Source organism: Barbus barbus (assembly GCF_936440315.1).
Source record: "Barbus barbus genome assembly, chromosome: 29".
Classification (NCBI taxonomy): Eukaryota; Metazoa; Chordata; class Actinopteri; order Cypriniformes; family Cyprinidae; genus Barbus; species Barbus barbus.
In genome coordinates this window covers 26,328,908-26,354,501 of record NC_136757.1, presented here as the reverse complement: position 1 = coordinate 26,354,501, position 25,594 = coordinate 26,328,908, and the positions used below count along the sequence as shown (strand labels likewise).

Below are 25,594 nucleotides of genomic sequence, written 5' to 3'. Positions count from 1 at the left end.
TAAACATTTATGGTGGAAGGAAAAAGCTAATCTGTGCATCCTTTAGCAGGTTTACTAGTGTGATCACTCAAAGGACATGAACATTAATGCTTGCAAAAGAACAGAAACCAAAGGATTTAAAACAAGACCATTACACTCTGGGTAACTAAAATATATATATATATATATATATATATGTTTATTGTAAAAGTATTACAGTAGTACAATATATATATATATATATATATATATATATATATATATATAGTTTGTTAGGATAGGACAATATTTGGCCGAGACTCAACTATTTGAAAATCTGGTTGCAAAAAAAAAAATATCATAATATTGAGAAAATCCAAAGTTCTTAGCAATGCATATTGCTAATAAAAAATTAAGCTTTGATATATTTACGGTAGGAATTTTACAAAATATCTCCATGGAACATGATCTTTACTTAATAACCTAATGAATTTTGGCATAAAAGAAAAATCTAACATTTTGACCCAAACAATGTATTTTTGGCTATTGCTACAAATATACCTGTGCTACTTGGTTTTGTGGTCCAGGGTCACATATATTAACTGTAATACTTTTACAACAAACATACTTTATAATATATGTAATATTGTTTTTATATATATTTCTTATTTGTACACATTTGGTACCAGTATTGCAACCTTTATGAGTAAACAAGGTACAAATGTGTACCTTTTGAAAGGATACCCGCCCAGTGACAGCTTATGTACCTTTTTTCTGCGAGTGTATAATTATAGAACAGAAGAGTTTTTATTTAGAATGTGTAGAATATCAGAGACCGAATCAGACAAATTTAAGATATGATCTGAACATTGAAACATGAGGAGCTGGAATTCCAGAGAGGCCCAAGGAAACAGGACACCGTAAATCAGAGCATAAGCAGAGTTTAAAAACTCAGGACACCATCAAACTCTCTCTTGGTCCTCTTAAGTCTCTCTTCTCTCTCCTCTTCTTCTCTTTTGCCACCGCGTTTTGACGCTGCTCTTTGAGTGTGCTCTGGCCCACGTGCCAGCTGCTACTACAATGAGAAGAAAACCACCTAGTCTCGTTACATCCTTTTACTTTATTTTCTTTTCCGTTGTGAGTTTTGTGTACTCAGTTAAGTTTTGCCACCACTCGTCTCCGAGTTCAACTGGAGTCTGTGACCGCCTCAAAACTTCTACCAGCCACAACTCCAGGGGCTTCCCAAGACGTTACTTCAACGACTATGGAACTCTAAACCAATCAGACACTTTGGGGAACCCCCTTTCCTGCAATGACTACAACGAAAGGGATTCCCTTAGCAAAGCAAGTACCTCCAGATTCTAACTGAATCGGTGCAGTTAATATAAATTTTAGCCTCATTGAGAAACTCAAAGCGAGGGTTAAATAAGTGATCGATGGTTGTTCAGGTCTATGCAATTGAACATATTGCTGTAAACTTGGGATTTTACATTTTCATTCTCTTAAACTCATCCTTTCCTCACTTTCTTTCTGCAACGTGCGAATGTGTGAATGCTTGTGTTCATGTGTTAGATTAGTTTATGTCTTAGGTTTATATAAATAAAATCTTATTTATATTGAAAAGAGAAGTATCTTGTGTTTTGGGCTCACAAGTTAATGTCTTAATCTGCCGATCTAGTTACTGTGCTATTAAATAGTGTTTTCACTATATTTTGGATTTTAATATCCAGTGCAGAGTTTGTTATATGGCTCGTTCAGTCAATCGCCATAACAGTGAGTCTGTTCAAATTCCCTATAAAATCATAAATGATTCCCTTTGAGCTAAATTAAACTATTTCTTTAAATTACATATTATTACGTTTTTATTACGTTACCAATGCAACATGTATCAAGAGTTAGAAAGTGAGAGTTTCCAAAGGTTTGAGTCACTGTGTTTGTGCAAAAATAAACATAAAAAAAGAAAAGAAACACAAAATAACTCATTACAGCCTGTCCTCAGATGCCGTTTAAGTAAATATTGCACTATTTATTGCTTTCAGTTTTAAGGTGGTTTTGTATATTTCCAGTTTGATCGTCTTGGTCATACAATGAAAACAGGAATGCTTCAACAACGCGGTGCAAACGCTGTTGGTTGTGCACTGAGAACGTAATACATTTGAAACACTAAATACTGCAGATTTGGCTGGTGTGGTTTTAGCACGATGCTACCATTCTTTTGCAAGAACTCTTTATAAAATCAAAGTACTACTTGGAAAACAAAATACAATGACAATTTGTAGAGAGGGTACCTTTTTAAAACCAAGATTTTCTTTTAAAAACAAACAAATTCCATTGATACAATTAGTCAATTAAAATTGATAAAGTATTTTGGTAAACAACCTCACAACTGGCACAAGGAGAATCTATGAAGTATGTTCAAGACACAAGTGAGGAAGGAAGACAGATAAACTGAAGAAACTTGCTTCCACTGCAGTTCAGTTTGGTCTCTTCATTGCATCCACACGCACGCAAACAAACACACACATGCTTCCTTCTCTCTGCTGGTTTAGTTGAAAGGAGGAATCTCCTCTCCAAACTTCACGAGGTGAGCGGCATTTTTGGCTTCATGGAGCACCTGTGTGTGTGGAGACAGACAGTGACACAGCTACAGTACTGAAAATGTGCATGTTAAATCTGACAGTTATAATTTTATTAATTTCATAATGTACAACATTAACATGTTGTCATTGATCATTCAACAGATTACAGGCCCATGATCTGGGCGGCACACACCTTGTTGTGGACGTATGACTCACAAGCGTAGCACCAGACAGAGAGGTCAGCGAAGCTCAGCACCATAGGGTGACCCGTCTCCTGCCCGTGGGTCACCATGTGCTGGTTCACATAACGTCCGCAGAGAACCTGAAACGAAACTTAAAAATAGTGCTTCAACCACAATACCATTCATATGTGATCAGTAAAACATTATTGGTCTTATTCACTCATAAATGTGTGGAGTATTCATATATATATACACACAGGAGATCTTCGGATGAAAAAAATTCCACCTAATTCACAATGTGTATATGCACATAAATTCTCTCAAGCCTCATGTTGGGTTCCAGTGATTGTTGACCTAGAGAGGATTTTCTTTTTCCCAAGAATAGTTAATGTTATGATATTGGACTTAGACTTACGTTTAAAAAAAAAAAAAAGATAATTTTTGGACTGTTTTAGGATGTCCCATCTTGCTACATTAATGGTGTTCCTAGTCAAAAATAACTGGCCAACAAAAAAATATTTACACATGTTTCATTATGGTATATTATTACCACATCTTGGATTCAATTTTTTTTTTTTTTTATCAACTTGTTTTCTTTCAATTAGCACAAGTTTTATATTTCTGTTTGGAACTGAGTTTATGCACCTCAGTTTATAAGTGAATACTGCCAAAATTATTCATAAATAATGTTGTTGTTTTTTTACTTAAAAACTGAGGTGCATAAACTCAGATCAAATGGATACAGGTACAAATGATTGCTTTTACATAGTGGAGCTATGTAATTCCCTGTAGGGTCATAATTTATATATTGCAAATGAAACATGAACTGAATCATTCACTATTTTCTGTGCATTCTTAAAAACTAGCAACTCATATATGGATTGAAGTGATGTACATTCCCTTGCATCATACATTTATTCATACATTTCCCACGTTTTTTCATTTGCATGCACACTTAGTGAATGAGACCCAGTGTGTATCACTGTTGGCAGTGACAAGCTGCAACTCTTATCTTCCTTCAGCACTCTGTAAGGCTGCTACATGAATGAGTTTGGCACATCTATGTGTTGTTTTTACTGTGACTTTGAACGTCATTAGTTGTCACCTTGTAGCAGAGGAGGCAGATCCAGTTTTCTGTATGGCCTCCACACTCTTCACACGGCAGGAAGACATCGATGCCACCTGCGGGCACCGGTTGCACTGACTCCAAGTGTGGGCACCATGGCAACGGGTCCACCACATACATGGTGTCCTAGCAACAAAAGCCACATGATTGGATCACCACTCATTCACATTTACAATATCACCCAGAGTATTGAATGACACAACAGAATGAAAACAAGAAATCCAGCTCTCAGCGACAACAACATTCTTAAATTCACACACACACACACATACATATATATATATATACACACACACATACACACATACATACATACATACATACAGTGCCCTCCAAAAGTATTGGAACAGTAAGGCCAATTCCTTTATTTTTGCTGTAGACTGTAAACATTTGGGTTTGACATCAATATCAGAATGAGCTTTATTGGCCAAGTATATTTACACATACAAGGAATTTGTTGTAGTGACAGAAGCTCCACCGTGCAACAGAAAGACAGCAACAGGACAGGACACAGATAATAAAAGAATAATATACAAATATCCAAATAGGCAATGTACAAAGCAGCAAAAACACAATATATAATATAGACAACTATGTATGTACAGGTCAAGTATATGCAAATTAGAAATGAGAAAATAAAAATAAAATAAGTGAGTATTATAGTTGTGTGTTCCACGTTTATTGTTGAGTGTTCATGAGATGGATTGCCTGAGGGAAGAAACTGTTCCTGTGTCTGGTCATTCTGGTGCTCAGAGCTCTGTAGCATCGACCAGACGGTAACAGTTCAAAGTGGAAAGGAAAAGGGAAAGGGAAGTGGTGTGTGGCCAAGTATGGTGACCCATACTCGGAATTTGTGCTCTGCATTTAACCCATCCAAGTGTACACACAGTAGTGAACATACACCCGGAGCAGTGGGCAGCCAATGCTGCGGCGCCCGGGGGTTCGTTGCCTTGCTCAAGGGTCTCACCTCAGTCGTGGTATTGAGGGTGGAGAGAGTGTTGGTTATTCACTCCCCCACCTACAATGCCAGACCTGAGACTCGAACCCACGACCTTCGGGTTACAATTCCAACTCTCTATCCATTAGGCCACGACTGCCTCAAATTTTTTATTTATTTTTTTTTAAAGGGAAGAGGGATCCACATCCTGGATGTGAGGGGTCCAGAGTGATTTTACCAGCCCTTTTGCTCACTCTGGATAAGTACAGCTCTTGGAGAGTGGGGAGGGTTGTACCAATGATTCGCTCAGCAGTACGGACTACCCTCCGTAGTCTTCTGAGGTCAGATTTGGTAGCTGAGCTGAACCAGACAGTTATTGAAGTGCAGAGGATGGATTCAATGATGGCAGAGTAGAACTGTTTCAGCAGCTCCTGTGGCAGGTTGAACTTCCTCCGCTGGCGAAGAAAGTACAACCTCTGCTGGGCCTTTCTGACAATGGAGTCTATGTGAATATCCCACTTCAGGTCCTGAGAGATGGTGGTGCCCAGGAATCTGAATGAATCCACTGCAGTCACAGTGCTGTTCGTGATGGTGAGTGGGGGGAGAGCAGGGGGGCTTTCTCCTGAAGTCCATGATCACCTCCACAGTTTTGAGCGTTTTGAGCTCCAGGTTGTTAAGACTGCACCAGACAGCCAGCTCCTTAACCTCCTGTCTGTAAGCAGACTCGTCACCGTCCTGGATGAGGTCGATCAGTGTGGTGTCATCTGCAAACTTCAGGAGCATGACAGAGGGGTCTTTAGAGGTGCAGTCGTTGGTGTAGAGGCATAAGGGAGAGAATGCTCCCTGAGGAGCTCCAGTGCTGATGGTGCGGGTGCTGGATGTGAATTTACCATTTATCAGTTTTACTAACTGCTGTCTGTCTGTCAGGAAGCTGTTGATCCACTGACAGACAGAGGTGGGGACGTAGAGCTGGGTTAGTTTATTCTGAAGGGTTTCCGTGATGATGGTGTTAAAAGCAGAGCTGATGTCCACAAACAGGAGAGGTGTTCAGGGTGAGTGTGGGGTGATTTTTCAAAACGACAATAAAACTCGTTCAAGTCGTCTGCCAGTTGTTGATTCTCCAGAGTGCTGGGGGATGGTGTCTTGTAACTGGTGATATCCTTCATACCTTTCCAGACTGAAGCAGGATCACTGGAAGATAATTTTTTCCTTAGCTTGTCAGAATAATTCCTCTTTGCCGCTCTGATCTCCTTTTCCAGTGTGTATTTGGCCTGTTTGTACAAGACTTTATCCCCCTTTCTGTAAGCATCTTCTTTGGCCTGACGGAGCTGTCTGAGTTTTGCAGTGAACCATGGTTTGTCATTGTTGTAGATTAGATGAGTCCTGTTAGGAATGCACATATCCTCACAGAAACTGATATAAGATGTTACAGTCTCTGTGAGTTCGTCCAGATCGATGGCAGCAGCTTCAAAAACAGACCAATCAGTGAGAGAGAAACAGGCTTGTAGATCCCGCTCTGTTTCATTAGTCCATCTTTTAACAGATCTTAATACAGGCTTTGCAGATTTAAGTTTCTGCCTGTAGGTTGGAATAAAATGAATCAAACAGTGATCAGAGAGTCCTAAAGCTGCTCGTGGGACAGAGTGATATGCATCCTTTATTGTTGTGTAACAGTGATCCAGTATATTACTGTCTCTGGTGGGACATGTGATGTGCTGTCTGTATTTTAGCAGTTCACAGGAGAGATTTGCTTTATTAAAGTCCCCGAGAATGATTAAAACAGAGTCCGGGTGTTGTTGCTCACTCGCTGTGATCAGATCAGCGAGTTTCTGTAAAGCTGTGCTCACGTGCGCTTGCGATGAAATGTAGACACTCACGAGATTGAACGAGCAGAACTCCCGCCGCGAATAGAATGTCTTGCAGATAATGAAGAGTGTTTCTCTATCTAAACAGCTCATCTTCTTTAACACAGTTACATCTGTACACCACCTCTCATTGATGTAAAAGCACATCCCGCCGCTGCGCGATTTCCCCGTGGATTCCGCGTCGCGATCTGCTCTGATCAGCTGGAAATTAGGCAGATGAATTGCGCTGTCTGGTATGTCGCCATTTAGCCAGGTTTCCGTGAAACACAGGGCAGCAGAGTTAGAAAAATCCTTGTTTGTCCGGGAGAGCAGAAGGAGTTCGTCTGTTTTGTTGGGTAGAGAGCGGAGATTCGCCAGATGGATGCTAGGCAGCGCTGCTCGAAATCCGCGCTGTCGAAGCTTCACGAGCACGCCGGCTCGCTTCCCCCGTCTGCACCTCCTGTAGCGTTTGACCAGAGCTATGGCTCTGCCAACTACAATGTCCAGCAAAACGTCCGAAACATCAAATTCCGGTAAAAGATTTTGTGGTGTGTTCTGCCGAATGTTCAGCAGGTCATCCCTGGTAAAACTGATCGTATTTCAAAAACAAAAAAACAGGAAAAACAAACAAAAACAGTACAAACACTGAAGAGCAACGCACAATAGCTGCCATCAGCGGTGCCATCTTAGTTCTAAAAAGATGAATATGAGATGAGAGATTAACATTCCAGCTTTTATTTACATGTATTTTCATCTGGATCTGATACACAACTTAGAAGATAGCACCTTTTGTTTGAACCCACCCATTTTTCATGTTACCAAAAGTATTGGAACATGTGACTGACTGTGTTTTGTTGCCCTGGTGTGTCCTATTAATTGATTATGCAAACAATAAATTGCACTGAATGTCTGCGCTCAGTTTCAGATCCGTGCAGACTGCATTTATAGTCAGTTAGACGTGTAACCAACATGAAAACCAGAGAGGTGTCTATGGGTGAAAAACGAGCAATTGTGAAGCTGAGAGAAGATGAAAAATCAATCAAACCATTGCACAAACATTGGCAATAGCAAGTACAACCATTTGGAATCTCCTGAGGAAGAAAGAAACCACTGGTGTACTAAGTAACACACCTCAAACGGGTAGATCAAGGAAAACATCTGCAGTTGATGACAGAAACATTGTGACAGCTGTAAAGAAAGACCCTAAAACAACTGTTAGTGACATCAGCAACAAACTCCAGAGGCCAGGAGTGAAGGTATCACGATCTACTGTTCGCAGAAGACTTCATGAACAAAAGTACAGAGGCTACACCAGAAGATACAAACCACTCATTAGCAAGAAGAATAGGAGACGTGCCTCAAAAATTCTGGGACATGGTTTTATGGACTGATTTTATGGACCAAAGTGATGGAAAGGCTAAAGTTTGGCGAAAGAAAGGATCTGCTCATGATCCCAAACATACAAGCTCATCTGAAACACAGTGTACACAGGTGTACATTATAGTACACATTACACAAGTAATGTAATGGCTTGGGCTTTCATCACTTCTTCTGGGACAGGCTCATTAATCTTCATTAATGATGTAACACCTGATGTCAGCAGCAAAATTAACTCAGAAGTCTACAGAAATATTTTGTCTGACAATTTACAGAAAGATGCAACCAAACTGATTGGGAGATCCTTCATCATGCAGCAAGATAATGACCCAAAACATAGTGCCAAAACAACAAAGGAGTTCATCATGGGCAAGAAGTTGAAGGTTTTAGACTGGCCAAGTCAATCTCCAGATTTAAACCCTGTAGAGTATGCATTTTACCTGCTAAAGAAGAGACTGAAGGGAGTAACCCCCCAAAACTGAAAGAGGCTGCGGTGAAAGCCTGGAAAAGCATCACAAAAGAAGAATGCAAAAGTTTGGTGATGTCAATGGGTTACAGGCTTGATGCAGTTATTGAAAGCAAAGGATTTGCAACTAAATATGAAGTATTTTTCACTTTAATCTATGTTAATTCTATTTCTAATTCTATCTAATACTTTTGGTAACATGAAAAATGGGTGGGTTCAAACAAAAGGTGCTATCTTCAAAGTTGTATATCAGATCCAGATGAAAATACCTGTAAATAAAAGCTGAAATGTTAATCTCTCATCTCATATTCATCTTTTGATGTCAAACCCAAATGTTTACAGTCTACAGCAATAAACAGTGCCCTCCAAAAGTATTGGAACAGTAAGGCCAATTCCTTTATTTTTGCTGTATTTTTGAATACCCTAACTGATTACGTGTAATCTGGATTATGTAATCAGATTCCAAAAATTAAATCCTTGTAATTAGATTAAATTGGAATTACTTACTTTATTGATTACATGATTACATATTATTCACACAATAGCAATAAACTAGCAGTAAACAAATAAAATATAAAAATTTGTAAGTGTTTTATTTTGACTGATGTCATTTTAAAATGCCTTATTTTACTTTTACATTTTTATGATTTAATGAATTATTAACTTTTCAAACCCCCTGCAGTTCCTTCATGAACCCCAGTTGGGAAACCCTGATAATGTAATGTTTAATGCTCTTCATTTTGTTAATGACAACAAACAAAATAGAGTAAATTGGCTTACTCTTTTTTTTTATTTTTATATCAATATGGTAAAAGATTATCCTATTTAAATCAATGTGATAAATGGGTTAGGTCAAAGTAATCTAAAAGTAGTCTGATTATACCATCTAAAATGTGTTATGTACCGGATTACGTTACTAATTACTATTTTTGTCATATAATTCGGAATCAGTAATGGACTACAATTTGTAAGTAATATATAGATATATATATATATATATAGAGAGAGAGAGTGTGAGAGAGAGAGAAAATAAAAATATATAAAAAAAAAGGTTTTATTATTTAATTATATTTGTAATTATCTATTAACTACTAATAAATATCTAGATTTTTTAAATATAAATATATAATAAAAATACTACTAATAATAATAATAAAATTATAATATATAATATTATATATATACATATTTATTTTTATCGTTTTAATTTACAATTAATATAAAGTAATATATTTATTTATTTTTAATTATAACAACTATAAAATATATATTTAGATGTTTAATAGTAGTAATAATAAAATAAAATTTTAGTACGTTACCAAGTCCATGGCTTGTGCTCCAAAGACACTTTCTAAGACTGACATCATAGTGGCTTGACCACCAGCAGCCTCCAGCACTGAGTTCTCCTGGTCATTCACGCCAGCTGAATTTCCAGTGGCCACAGACTGGATCATCCGGTTCTGTTCAACAGACCATTTTTGATGATGAATATATTACTAGTCACCAAAGACAAACTGCTAATGACATTAGAGAATGCGTACAGGTGTCTCTGTTTTTGCCGTCGTAATCTCTGCATGTGTGTCGTCTCTGAGTTTTAGGGGTGAATCTGACTCCTGGCCTGCAGAATCCCTCAGGGGGGTGGATTTCACCTTCCGTCTGGCTCCTCCGATGGGGACTGATGCTGGGCTAGGGTTAGATGAGGTACTCGTGTTGAGATTCAGAGAGAGCAGGTTCTTACTGAGATCATCAAGGCCAGACTGCTCGAGATGCTGCGATGTCTGTCCAGGACTTTGGCCAGGGGTGGACTGGCGAGGAGATTTCTTGCCCTTGCCCGCCGATGCCCGCTTGCCTTTCGGTTTAGGAGACGGCAAAGCCAAACGAAGTGACTCTGGAACTGATAAAAACACAAAAACAAAAGGATGTTGCATTCAAACAATTATCCTGTTCTTACAACTGAATTCTTCAGACTTAACAGGAAGCACACTTTTAGATATGCAAACTCACTCTGCAGTCTCAGGGAGCTCCAGAAGGGGGAGAGAGCACGCAGGACATTGTTAATCGTGACAGTGGCGTTGGTCTTTGGAGGTGGCAGATGGTCTAGAGGTGGAGGAGAGTCTCCCAGCAACATACTGGTGCACATGGACATTGACTCGGAGATGGAGGTGAGGTTATATCCTCCCTATGGTGAAAAGGGTAAGGCGACATTATAAATGTTTTTGAAAGAAGTCTCTTACGCTCACCAAGACTGCAAGACAGAAATATCGTGAATCATACAGTTTAAAATAACATTTTCATATTTGAATATCAATTCAAAATGATTAATAATGATGTTCAAAATGATGTATGATTTGTTGGAATCAGACGAAAAATGACAGCTATATCTGTTTGAAGTCGATGGTGTCTGCAAAGTAGTAGTAGTAGTAGTATATTTTTATTTAATGTCAGCATCTTAAGCTATTTTCATGGCAAAAACTATTTAAAAAAATACAATAAAAAACTGCAAACAAACAAACACAAGTTATAATCACACAATATTTTTTTCATTAACATGATAAAAATTCTAAAACTTTTTCTGGCAAAATTATACTAAATGACTCTTTAAGTGAGTTCACTTCATAAAAAAGTTTTCTACATACATTAAAAGCAGGACAGTCCAATAAAATATGTTTGACAGAAAGGGGAATCTTGCAAAACATGCATTGAGTAGGGTCTTCACCTTTAGAGTCAGCAAAGTAAATTTAGACAAAAACTGATTTAAAGTTTTCTTCCAAAGCAAAATCACCTAGCAACATTACATCTTTTCCCAAACTTCTTTTCTTAATAATCATTACTACAGTAGATTAATAAATCACAATATAGCTATTTTTTATATTATCTTTGTTGTTATAAATAAGAACCGATGCAAAAAAAGTACAAATATAAGAACGAAACAAGTGTATAATATTATTTTTCATTTTTTAATAAGCATTCAAAGAAAAACATAGTAAAATGTAAAAATCACTTAAGTGTGTTCATTACAAATAAATTGACTGTTAAAACTACAAAAGCAGTTCAATCAAGAGACGTGAGTGATTCCCTCTTTTCTTTTATCGTTTGATTGAAGTCTGTGTGAACTGGAATTTGCTGCCGACTTTATTTCAGTGTAGCGACGTATTTCCCACTGAAACAGATTACTGAATAGAGGCCATGGTTTTATTTTGGCGCTCCTCCTCTCTGTCTCTCACTCATAGCAACATAATGATCGGAGGGGTGTGTTTAAGGATATTCTGCCCAAACAGACGTCAGAGAAGGAATGCCATTCCAGAGTGGGAGCAAATGTTCAGATTTTGATTAAAGATTACCAAAACAAACAATGTTTTTCAGTGGATTAACTTGCATGGATTAATTGTTCATATCAAGACTAGCAATGTGCACTAATAAAGTAAATAAAGTCCATTTTGATTTTATACGGACTTTAACATTAATGCGACAGATGGCCTATATTAAGACAAAGTGTTATGCATGGATCTATTATAATGTAACATCCTAAACGTTCACTTAAAATACGACAGATTATGTTTGCAAGGATACTTTATAGATTCATGCAAAATGCATGAAAACTTTATAGTCTTCATTGCATGAAGACTTTATAGAGTAGATTTATAGCCTTCTGTAAATCTGTGTATATGTGTATCGGGATAGAGCGCTGTCAGTGTCGTCTTTATGCGGCCGCTTTGGATGTCAGTCAGCACAAGAAGTGAGAGGAAAAAAAGTACTACATGCAGAAAATGTACAAATAAAGATAGTTTTAGATGATTAATTTCTATTTGGAGCATTGGGATCGCTAGACGAGGGCTTAATGAACTCATTTTTGTGAAAACCTCAAATTCAACCAAAATTGACATTTTTCACTTTTTTTTTTTTGCCTGTAGCTCAAAATTAGCCCGTGCATATTCCGACTCATTTTGCCAGGACAGGTCATATATGCTGATTTGCTGCTCAAGAAGCCTTTACTATCATTATCAATGTAGAAAACAGTTCTGCTGCTTAATTTTGTGGATACTGAGATACGTCTCATTTGACATCTTTAAATTTGTCTGGTGTCTAGAGACATTCTCTAGTTATGGATTTCAGCATAAGCCACTGAAAAACTCAACAGTACAAAGTGCAAACATTGTAAATGTGTGAGTGAATATAACCCACCTCCAGTATGACTAGCACTCTTCCTGCAGCCAGGCTCATTAACTGATGGGTGAGGTGGGCGTAGCCCTCTGGGGTCACCTGATACCCTCCTAACGGATCACCTCGTGCTGCATCAAACCCAGCAGACACCAGCACCAGCTCTGGGGCAAACTAGAACACAGACAACACTATTGAGTTAGTATTTAACTCCAAATAACATCAGGTAAATATCAACATATGATGTGATTTTACCTCTCTGGCTATCGGCATCACTATGTGATGGAAAGCCGCCAAGTATTCTGGGTCTCCCATCTTTCCTCCACTCCAGGGGATGTTGACATTGTATCCTCTCCCTTTCCCTTGCCCCACCTTATCATAGCTCGCATCCTCTGAACTGGGGAAGAATGTCCCGTCTTCATAGCGATGCAGAGAGATGTACAGAACACTGGGAGAACAGAAAGACATTTGATAGTAGGTCAGCATTGCGACTGATCTCAAACAACGATATCTATACATATGACAACATAAAGAGGACACATTAATAATGCAAACCCCTCTTGCCTATTCACCCAGACAAAACAAAACTGCAAAAATGGGTCATTTAGATTCATGGTAATGATGCACTAACCATCACACTTTAGCACTGACTGTTTTATGAATGCAACGTTGGTGTGGAAGTTAAATACTAGATTTGATCTGACCACAAAGCCATATTGTTAGCCATTTAAAATGCAAATAGGTTGACCAATCAAACAAAAAAGATAACTTGCATTCAAAAGTCTTAAAGGTACAATAACAAAGCAGCTGGTTTAACTTTAGGCAAAGTAAAATATGACTTTTTGGCAAAAGGAAAATTTTAAATTGTAAATTATGAAACTTTTAAGGATACCTGACTTTGGAATCCAGACTAGTGTTGTATTTATATACTACTATAGCATTTATTAATACTCATTAATAATTATTACTTATTTTGTCATGTGCATGTCTTTTTTTACTAGTTTTATTATTAATCATATAGTTTTACTACTTTATTTTATTTTGTTTTAATATTAAATTATTTGATTATTATTATTTTTAATGTATCTATTTAGCTTTTGAGTAAACAATAACAGCACTGATGCAGGTTTCCAGGCCACTATATGTATTGTATTTGATTACGGTTGACTGTTGGACTGGACAAACCTGTCATCCTCCTCAAAGATGTGCTGTGTGCCGTTTCCATGATGAACATCCCAATCGAGGATGAGAACGCGCAGGGACTCGTGAGCGATGCTCTGGGCATAGCGTGCAGTCAAAGCGGCCGTATTAAAGAAACAGAAACCACAAGCTGTGTCTTTCTCTGCATGATGACCAGGAGGACGGACTATGGCCACACCGTTTCTCACCTACATAAGCAAACAAATAACTGTGGAGATCTGGGAACAAATTCAAGCAGTACTACAGTGGCATACAGTATACAGAAATATGTTACAAAAGTGTATTACTCATAAAGATCACAAAATGACACACCTGGCCTGTGAGTATGGCCTGTACGGAGTTAAAACATGACCCAGCGGCCATCAGGGCACAGGTGTAGCTCTCATTACTAATGTAGATGGAGTTGTAATCATTTCCCAGTCGGTGCAGATCTCTGGGTTTCATGTGTGCTGTACTCTTTATAGTGCTTATGTGCTCAGAACTAGAGAGATAAACAGACACAAATCCAATCAAATCCAATTTACAACATTAGTTTTAGTAAGAAATCACCACTAAACAGGATTGAGGAAACATTGTGCAAATTAAATGGAGATTTGTATTTAATGTTTTCTACATTAATGTGATTGATACTGATTTTTACTCATTTGAATGTCACCTGTGACAGAGTGCCAGCTCTTCTTCTGTTGCTAGGCGAGCTGGTATCCGAAGGCAACGGGACAGCAGACCCAACTCCTCATGCCGGCAAAAGATGCGTGAAATTCTCTGAGGGAGCTCTGGATGATGACTGCGGGAATCAATACATCTTCATCTTATATATTATGTTCAAACAACTAATTAAAACACACAAGAAATGAGAAAATTGTAGGGCTGAACGATTAATTGCATTTGCGATAATATCGTGATGTGAAAAAACTTGATTTTTCAAAAGCAGAGGCTGTGATTACACTCGGTCACGTGACACGCGAGAATAAAGAGGTGTTCGACTTGAAAACCGATCCGTGTATGACATCAAAGTACGGCGAGAGAAATCATAGACGTCTGCTCTCACCGTATTTGGATGAAACACAGCGATCGGTCCAGCAGCGCTGCTTCAAGTCCAACACAAGTCTTCAGAAGAAGCATCAAGTTGAAACGCCACACTACACGCAGAAATGTTTGAAAGCGTATATATTATCGTACTTCAGAACAGCACATGGAAATTACTGAAGCAGTAACAGTGTTACGGTGCATTTCATTACTGAAAACTTCTACCTTAAAATAACATAGGCTAGATAATAAGTTAATATATATATTCTTATTTATTTATTTAAAGTCTGTCTAAAGTTAACAGTGTTTAAAAAGTGCAGTCCCCACGTTTACATATATGTTTATTACAGTGACAGTATTTGTTTTTATATTTCTGCAATCTACTTTATTATGAAAGTCAGTCACAAATTACACAAACTAATGTTACACCAGGCTTATTTGTCAGTGCTTTATGTTGTCATAATTATTACATGCTTACAAGGCTGGAAGTTCAAATAATCAGTCAATATACTACTGTGATTGTAATCGTTAAATAAAAATGTCATTCATATCAATCCATGCATCACCTAATTTCATCGTAACATATAGGTCTGAAAAGAAAAAGAACATTTGATGATATGATATATGATGTGATATAGCACTTTATTGTCTGACAAGTCTGAAATTTTTCTTGCATAACAGTATCTATGTTTAAAACAATCAACATCTTTTAAACAACAACATACACTTCATCCATACCAGAACAAAACACATTATACATTACACACACACCCAACATTACTTTTATACCTTACCCTTTTACTACACTTATACAACTACACCATGTTCACAATACTCTTGATTTTTAATTAAGTTTCTTATTCAACTCTAGGATTGCCTGATGCACAAAAGAGTGTTTCAGCCTAACTTTGTTAAATCTTGTACCTCCGGTTTGATGGTAATAATTCAAATTTATTATGCAGGACATGATTAGTATCAGAAACTATATTATTTATGTTTAATCTATCTAATATTGTGTTGGTCATACTATACAATGATTTATTGCTTGTCTTTGTTGAATAATACCGAACATAAACAGCTTTAAAAAAATAATTGCATATTAATTCGCAATCGCAATATTGGTAAAAAAAAAAGAAAAAAAAAAAAGATTTTTTCCCAAAATCGTTCAGTGACATTTTTTAATAGTTATTAATGCTCTCACCCGTCCCACATGTTGTGGTGAAGCATCATTCTCTGGTCGTAAACTAGTCCAGTGATCGGAGAGGAAGCCTTCACTTCTGCACACACTGGCGCGGGCAGGGGAGGGACATCGGACATCAGACCACCCTCTAAAAATCAAACACACAATTTCAAGAGCCACAGAAAACATACAAACCTGCCACTCTTTCTATGGGGCCAGCTGTACTAAATCATCTTTGAACAAAAATGGTGATAAATGCTTTCTTTATATCTGAAGATAACAGATGAAGATGACAATAATACAATGTCCCATTAAAACATCAATGACCAAGGAATTTCCATGGTGTTTGTACCAGTAATTTTTTAAAGATAATTTTGTAGAGATTTATTATAGGGAACTGTTTCTAGCCAACTAAATAAATAAATAAAAAAGACGTTTTAATATAAAAAGTACATATTTTTTGTAAAGATATATTTTTAAATATATAAAAGTACTTATTTATTCCAATGTAGCTTTTAGACTTTTTAGACTCATTTCTATGACCATTTCAGGCTGAGAATTGATGCTTGGACATTTATTAATAAATGTTTTAATAACTACATTTTTCATTATACACGATGATCAAACTGTTTTCATTGAGTTTTAATGTTTCTGCACAAATACAAATTAACTAATCCGTTTATTTGTAAATAATAATTCTTACCAAACGTCTGAAGACTCTTCCAAAATGGATACAAGGCTGAGATGGTCTTTGAGATGGACTTCAGGGCACTGCAACAAAACATCAAAATAAAACAAAGCAAACAGGGAATAACACAAAGAAATGTAAGAGAATCCAGAGAGATGTGTTCCTCAGTTCACTCACCTTTCACTCGGAGCACCAGGAGAGATCAGATGAGCGCAAGGGTCACCCAGCAGTGACCTCACACTAGCACAAACACCCTCTGCTGTGGACTGGAGGTTATATCCACCCTAACAGATGAAACACTAGTGAGTCTGAGTGAGATGTTAACCACAAAGAAGAAGATTTCATTCTCTTATGGCATAATACGATCGTACCTCAAGAGCCAGCACGAGTCGGCCCTGTGCTACACCTTTCAGCATGTGCGTCAGGACGGAGAAACACTGTGGACTCGCTCGCATCTCACCCTAGACATAAAGAATGTTTGAAATAATTCAAATGCAAGGAGTTTTTGAAAATTATATTCCAGAGACTTAAGCTGAGCATCTCACCTTTGGATCACCGATCACAGAGTCAAATCCGGCCGCCACTAACACCAGCTGAGGCTGGAACTGTGCAGCACATACACAACAGATCAGTCATTAATAAACAATAAAGCACTAATTCAGATGTGCAGGTGACTGATCTGACAGGTGTACCTCATACGCCACAGGCAGGAGTAGCTGCTGGAAAGCTGTGACATAATCTCCATCCTCCATCCCTATCTGGAGTTAAATAAAGAGTTCAGGCCACATTCAGCACCAACTCACCACACTTCCATAGCATTTTACTTTTTCACTTATAGTCCAGTATAATATTAGTGATCATTTAGTTTTGCATGACCATTTTCAACCTCAACTCTGACTTTTTAAAATAAACATCTTTAGGACTTCTGTATGCAAATATAAATCAAAGTAAATTAGCGTGGTGTACCTTGTTCCAGGGCAGGTTGATATTGTAGCCCTGTCCTGCTCCTGAACCCACCGAACTGCTGTCAGACTCCTTGAGGTGCGGCCAGAACGAGCCGTCTTCATATCTGTGCACTGAGAAATACAGCACACTGCCACACGGGAAGACAGGGAGAGAATCTTTACAAATGACAGACATTCAGAGAGAATAAACGTAATATGATGTTCTGGTGCTTCAGATATGGACAAATGTACCTGGGATCCTCTTCAAAAATATACTGGATTCCCTGTCCGTGATGCACGTCCCAATCCACAATTAGAACTCTGAAGGAGGAAAAGCAACAACTCATGTTATAGATTCTCAAACCATAAATTAATCAAAGTCAACATGAAACTGTGTTTGCAACACATTCAGTTTCTGTAATGTTACATATTTTCTGAATATTCAGAGGAAATAAATGTAGGACCAGACTTTGAATTTTATTAGATCAATTCTGCATGTTAATTCCTATCTTTTATTAATATTTTCTGTCGCCTATGCAGCCTTGGGCACATCAGTAAAAAAAAAAAAAAAAGAAAATTCAGAGGTGAAGAAAGTCATTATGTTTCATGAAAAAATATGAAAACAAACATTTTTATATCTATATAAGATGTGCTTCTATGAATCACTCATCAAGAATGTAAGGTCAAATTAAAAATGTCTTTATTAAAGTGCAAATAAAGGCCCAGATATACTTCAAACGAAATCGAAGAACGAACTGATATGACGTCATTTCGAACAAAATCAGGTCGAAACAAAGTTAATTTTGAGTTTGTTTCGGCAGTTCGACACAGCTCACCAAAGCCACCTTTCTGGGGAGTTCGTTTCGCTCCTAAACACCTTCGAGCTACCATTAGTCCATGACGATTACGCAGTCGGTGGGTGTATTCTGGAGTTCCACCTTCTTTGACGTGCAATTTTTTTCCCCCAGTTTGTTTCTCATTCAACAAAGGTCAGCCAGGAGAACAACATCGCCAAGTCACTAGCAACATAAATACACTGTATCGAATAACTGAACTGCCACAAATATATCCACACCTGTACAATCAGATGCAAATTTTCCAAAGCCATGAAAAGAATGAAACGAAAGAGTAAAGATATAAGGTAGCAGGTGCCAAATAAATAAATGTTACACCATACTGCTGCTGCTGTTGTTCTTTCAATAAGCGAATTTAAAAAGGTATACAGTAAATGAAATGCCATAACATACAATAATAAATCTTTGTTTTTATCAAATTATGACAACACATAAAATATAAAAAGATGTAATAATTTATCCAGTTTAATAAAGGACTTCATTGCATCGCTGTTGTGTTTAGGGCATTTGCATGAGCATCGCGACACACGTTTACATTAATCTACACCCCGCCTCCAGCAGCGCGCTGTTGAAATGTTCAAAAACAGTATACCGTCGATCAGTCTTTTCAAACTTCTTTTTGCCCCCAAACGAAAAACAAGTATATCGGGGCCTTAAAAGTGTGATGGTACAGCAAAATGCAGACTCTCACCGTTTAACTCCATGCTGTTTCTGAGCGTAGCGCGCTGCTATGGCCAGATTGTTAAACATACAGTAGCCGTTCATCTTATCTGCATGAGCGTGGTGACCAGGAGGCCTAGCGTGTACAGGAAAAAACAGTAACTCAAATAGATCAATGATCTATATTAGAACTGCTAATAACAACAGATGCAACGAGACCTGTTTATGGAGAAGCCGTTACGCAGCTGTGATGTCATCACCTTATCCACCAGCTGGAGAACTGATCCCACTGCCAGACAGGCGGAGGTGAAAAATTCCTGGTGGAATTCAAAAATCCACAAAATTAAAACCATGTTTTCTTTAAGAAACATTCGGGAATGTACTGGATTAAGATGAACACTGAAACATCGGAACTGGAATAATAAGCACAGGACTGGTTATTAGTCGACTTACAGGATGCAGATAGACGGAGTCATATTTATCAGCCAGAGTCTTCAGCTCCTCCTCTGTCATTTTCTGAGTGGATTTCATCAGCTCTACATACTCCTTCCTATCGTACACAACACATTCCCCCATGTGGCGTAAGATAATCATAAAACCAACTCGATTAACTGTGTCAGTCTTGCATATAAACTTACGTATGAACGAGTAACAGCTCATCTTCTGACACAGCTCGGGCCTTAAACACAAAGCACAGGAGGAATTCAGGTACAAACCTGTTAAAAATATTCATTATCACTACAAGAGTATATTTACCTCTACTCGTACGCAGCGTCCCAGCAGACTTTCCATCTCCAGCATCTCCATCACACTGCTCACTCTCGCTGGACACTCTGGGTGACTGAAAACAAAGACATCCAACCCACTGTTACAGAATAACTTTTATTAACCAATACTAAGTGAACAATTTGAAACAAGGTTAAGTATCAAGAATAACTGCTACTTTTTTGGATTAAATCACTAAAAATTCTATTGCTATTTTAACACATCTTCAAACGAATGCTCAATTCAAGTTGATATAAACTTAATGCATATGACTAGAATGTTCTATCTTTGAATGCTTGTCTTAAAGAGTTCTCAAATTACTTTCTTAATTAAAAGAAAAAAATGAGACAGAATTTTCAGTTCTAAGCAAACTGTTGTCATTTAATTTAGCCATCCTTAAGCATCACCTGGCATCCCAGAGGCAGTGAAAGTGAGTGAAAGCATCTACGTAGACGAGACCTGTTCCTGTTGCTTTAGTCTTACCACGAACATCCTAAAAAACATCCCAAAAACATTCAAACAGCCGTTCCAAAAGCATTCCATTTCTGGGCTTGCATTCTCACACTAATAAAAGAAAATACGGCATGTGCATCAATCATGTGCAGAATGGTTTTGCCATGCTACAAGCTACTTGCAATCTAAAGTAGTTAAGTACAGTGATGCTAGCTTTATGAGATAGTATGTAAGCTACTGGACAAGGCAAGAATTGACAGAACTGGGCAGGAGTTTTTATTTATGCAAAATAAATTTTGCTTTTATTTTTCTGTGTGAAATATAATACAGACAATTCTTGACAAGTTTCATGAGAAAACATACTGACAGAGTAAGTGTTTACCAAGTTTTGGAGCTCATTGCTCATCTCCTCCTCTTCTTTGCTCCGATCCATTCTGCCCTTGCTCCGCGCCTCCTGTAGATTCTTCTTATGGTTTGGATTGTTGTTTTCTCTCTGGAGAGCACAAAGGTCTTTTAGGGAGATTTGCACAAAGCCTAAAACAGGAATCCAAATAAAGCACTGGCTCCCACGTCTGACATTTACAAATGAGCAAGACACTGCATAGATCAAGTGGGCAAAATACAAGAATATCTGTGGATTATTAACCCCTGAATGAAGCTACTCATGTACACACTGATCAAAACAGCAAATGATCAACATACAGGTGCTGAACACAGTCTTAAAGCAATATTTCATCCAAAAATGAAAATAATAACACACCTACAGGCCATCCAAGATGTAGATGAGTTTCTTTTTTTCATCAGAACAGATTTGGAGAAATGTAGCATTATATCACTTGCTCACCAATGGATCCTCTGCAGTGAATGGGTGCCGTCAGAATGAGAGTCCAAACAGCTGATAAAAACATCACAATAATCCACAAGTAATTAACGTCACTCAAGTCCATCAAATTAAGTCTTGTGAAAAGCTGCATGGTTTTAAGAAACAAACCCATCAAGACGTTTTAACTTTAAACCTTCACTTTTGGCCAAAATACAAGGTCATAATACCTCTCACAGCAACATCCACCTGGATATTTGCTTAGAACTTTATACTTGTAAACAGTGCTTGATCTCTGCATATTTCTCTCCTCATTCAGATGAGACGACTTCTTCCACTGTGAATATTATGGATAGAGGATATTATGGATTTTTTCTTATAAACATGCAACCAACACTCAGCTGTTTGGACTCTCATTCTGACGGCACCCATTCACTGCAAAGGATCCAACGGTGATGATCAATTGATGCAATGCTAAATTTCTCTTCTACATCCTGGATGCCCTGAGGGAGAGTAAACTTTTTTATTTTAGGTGAACTATTCCTTTAAATGGTCAACATGTATGTCTTCTGGCATTAGAATATATACATTCTCTCACTTTGGTTTCTGGTGTTCCTCTTGGTGACCGAGCAGGACCTTTGAAATTTGGAACAGGATCCATCAGTTGAGGATTTTAGAGATCTGCACCAAAAACCTTGAGAAAGTCAAGTCAAGTCAAGTCACCTTTACTTATATAGCGCTTTTTACAATGCAAATTGTGTCAAAGCACTGCACAATATCAAAAAAAAAGGAAAATAAAGTGTCAATAAGTTTGAATAGTGTCTTTGCAATAAGGTCGGCGATATCGCTGGAAATGAAGCGTCCCCAACTTGCATGCACTAGAAAGTCCCAAATTGCATGCATAAGAAAGATAATTTATATGCAAGTACTAATAATTTAATAACAAAATAGAGGTTATTGCAGATGCTACACTTAGTTGTATTGCATATACAGAATAAATAACCCCAAAATTTGCTGTTGTTGCTATGAATGGAATAAATAGCAGTTCATGACAGGCGTTTATATCATATTATTTATTTGTATGCAAAAATAAATAATATTAATAATAAATATGACAGTAATAATACCATAATTAAAGAAAAAGTTTCTAATTAATAAATGAAAATAAATAAATGAAAAATAAAAGCATCCATCTATTCAATCCTTCTGCTTTTCGATATCAAGAGCAAAATATTTGCATATTTAATGAGACATACAAAACAGACCAAATCATTTTCTCTCTTAAAAAAAACAATGAAAGTGACAGATGTCTCAAGAATGTACAGAACAGGTTTTACTTACTGCTTTCAGAAATGTCTGATTTCTATGAAAAGATGTGAACAGATGTGCTCAGATTCTTACGTCGCTGGCAAAAACACACTTTTAAATTCAGATATTATATAAAAAAGACCAATCTGCCAGTCATTTGAGCTTCAAGCTTTCTTAAGTTTCCGTGCCTGTTGTTGTTATTCTCCAGACTGGACATAAAAGTGGAAAATGAACGCAGCAAAAAGCGGACAGCATAGCAAATACTCACTAGAAACTCACAATATTCACTAGAAAGGGTACGAAGGAGTAATGTTTGGAAATGCTAACGGCTAACACGGCTAACTGTGCAGAGCAGCAGAAGCGAATGTTTCTATCATCTATTTCCTTCGAGACATGAAGCAGTTTATCCTCTAGGAGGCGCGTGGAGGCTCGGACGTCAATAAATTACACTTAATAAAGCGTGTTAAAAAAGTAAATTGTTATTTAAATCACGTGGTTTCTGACATACAACTCTAAAATCTCTATAAAATATAATTTACTGTAAACATAGACGACTGTGATCGGTCCTTTCGCTTCGCCCCGCCCCCTTTATTCTCCGCTCTTTACGTTGACTACCATTCTTCCCGTTTATTTTTCTACTAGGCGCGCTGGCAGGCGCACCGAAATTACGTCATTAACGCACAGCGTCTGCGCTGACGCTGGAGGTCAGTATTTATTAATAAGAGTTAAAGAAAAGTTATGATTATGATATGACAAAATTGTTAATTCGCATCGCACGTGAGACTTTACATGTATCAAAATTCTCAAAGCCAGATTCAGAGATGTAACTGTGCACACAATACACCCTGGTTCTTTTATTTATTTATTTATTTATTTTAATAACTTAATTCTTCTTTTTTATTCTTCTTAACTTATGTGAGAGACTGTGGCCCCAAATGCGCTATATAATCGTCAAACTGAGGTCTGTGGGGGAAAAAATAGAGAAAAGGTTTATATATTTTTTTAAATATGCAAAAAAAAAAAAAAGATTGCATGAAATAAATACATTTTATTAAAATAATAAACAAAGACACAAACAAATGCAACACCTAACAGTATATTACTATATTGAGTACGAAAAACATGATAATATAATGTAATACAAACTAAATATTTATCAAATATTTTATGCATATTTATAAAATTATATTATAATATACACATTTTCACAGTATAAATTATATAAATGAAAATATATAGCTTTATTTTACATGTTAAGGTGATGGTTCCTCGCTCAAGGAATATCATATTTGGGACATCGAAAAGATGGGCTTAGATATTTTCGGTATTTTTGATGTAATTATGTCATAGCTGCTTTGTGTAGAACAGAAACTGGGATTTTTTTATATATTAAATGAAGTAACCATGATTCATTTTGTAATTACAGAATTTTTGAGAACTGCATGTTCTTCAGTAAAATCAGTGAGTGGGGAAAAAAATCATTTACATCTTTTGAGCATATTAATTTGCATGAGAGATAGATTATTTAAATCTATTATTAATCATTTATTAATTTAAATTGTAGTCATGTTCTGTCAACGTAGCTCTGAAAAACAACCAGACACTAATAAAGCAACTACAATAGAATATTTCATCAGAATATACATCTGAATGGCTGTCAGTGGAAGAAGATGCTTTTACGGGGTCAATGAGGTCAAACAGCAAAATGTTGACTCTTGGTGGAGGCCATCAAATAAATCCTACCTGCTGGAACTTTTTTTTTTAACTTCTCTTCTATTTCTTAAACATTTAATGCCAAACAGATCAGCCAGTTTGCGATGCGATCAACATTTTTACACACACAAGCCGTTTATTCGGCATACTGAGACATCGCCTCTATCGATTTGACTCTGAAAAGCCTTCTCGAGGGGGATCTGGCCCTGAAACCTGCGCAGATCTGATGGAAAGATGTGATCGTTTGACTAAAAACCCCCATTTAAGCCCCTCTTGTGTTTGTCAGTCTGTTACGAGAATGGAAAAGAGGTTGCGAGCGTGAGCACTAACGTTCGGGCCTGTACGTGTCGGCTGGACCTGTCCTGTGGTTGCTAATCTCTCCCAGTCATTCAGTAGCATTTCCCCCTCGCTATGGTGCCGACTCCACCAGATAACAAGGGCTTCACCCTTAATGGAGGAAGCCCATGACAGAAAAAAGCCAACGATGTGCCTCGTGCACCAGGCTTGAAAAAAAAAAACGCCCATGCCATTGCTTGCAGCCTCTCTCTGTGCATCTCCCTTTGCCTTTTGCACTTTTTTTTTATAGAGTCCGGAAAACCAGAAGCTGCCTGCGTTGCACAATGAGGCTCCACTAGAAACCAGGGGAGCAGAGCTATGTGGTCAACCATGAGAGATGGAAACAGATGGAGGAGAGGCGAGGGGGGCTATCTGAGATATCATCGCCAACAAGAGCTCAGCTCACACAGAAACCCATATTCCACAGCGCTGAGGCCTTTTCCCAGACCGGCATAGAATAATGCACACAATAAAGCCAATTTGCTGACTCAGAGATGCTGGGATTGTAGTGCACATGAGAGTTTGGGTGACCTTTCTGGACGCTAAAGGTGATGTCTGCCATAACAGCTTGGAAAGAGTTATGATTTTTGACTTAGCCACATAACACCTTAATAACACTCAGAACACCTTAGAAGCAGCATAGCAACACCCTGTATATACACACACACACACACACACACACAGTGGGGGGGGGGGGCTTATTTTTTATCCCCAGCTGATTTTGTACGTTTGCCTACTGACAAAGAAATGATCAGTCTATAATTTTAATGCTAGGTTTATTTGAACAGTGAGAGACAGAATAACAACAAAAAAATCTAGAAAAAAGCATTTCAAAAAAGTTATAAATTGATTTGCATTTTAATGAGTCAAATAAGTATTTGCTCCCCTATCAATCATCAAGATTTCTGGCTCCCAGGTGTCTTTTATACAGGTAAGGAGCTGAGATTAGGAGCACTCTCTTAAAGGGACAGCTTCTAATATCAGTTTGTTACCTGTATAAACGACACAGAAGCAATCAGT

At 37.5% G+C, this 25,594-nt stretch overlaps 1 protein-coding gene across 3 annotated transcripts; it reads right to left on the bottom strand.

Annotated features, from left to right (window-relative positions):
• Window positions 1–1,934: 1,934 nt before the first annotated feature.
• On the bottom strand, window positions 1,935–23,122 carry LOC306849013 (histone deacetylase 6-like). Of its 3 annotated transcripts, none has more exons than XM_079383841.1 (28): window positions 22,559–23,122; window positions 21,816–21,911; window positions 20,780–20,890; window positions 20,352–20,437; window positions 19,936–20,020; window positions 19,818–19,858; window positions 19,633–19,729; window positions 19,399–19,496; window positions 19,211–19,315; window positions 17,918–17,986; window positions 17,688–17,814; window positions 17,414–17,479; window positions 17,267–17,326; window positions 17,093–17,182; window positions 16,899–17,005; window positions 16,737–16,804; window positions 16,055–16,181; window positions 14,483–14,611; window positions 14,140–14,308; window positions 13,813–14,015; window positions 12,883–13,075; window positions 12,652–12,801; window positions 10,474–10,648; window positions 10,011–10,363; window positions 9,789–9,929; window positions 3,825–3,971; window positions 2,731–2,859; window positions 1,935–2,572 (listed from the first exon to the last, which is right to left on the bottom strand). In XM_079383841.1, exons 2-28 carry the CDS (start codon window positions 21,876–21,878, stop codon window positions 2,504–2,506), a joined length of 3,258 nt encoding a protein of 1,085 aa, XP_079239967.1. In that variant the 5' UTR covers window positions 21,879–21,911; window positions 22,559–23,122; the 3' UTR covers window positions 1,935–2,503. The 3 variants fall into 3 exon arrangements, with proteins under 3 accessions (XP_079239967.1, XP_079239968.1, XP_079239969.1); XM_079383842.1 differs by having other exon boundaries at window positions 21,816–21,898; window positions 22,559–23,119; XM_079383843.1 differs by lacking the exons at window positions 21,816–21,911; window positions 22,559–23,122 and adding an exon at window positions 21,158–21,292.
• Window positions 23,123–25,594: the final 2,472 nt, after the last annotated feature.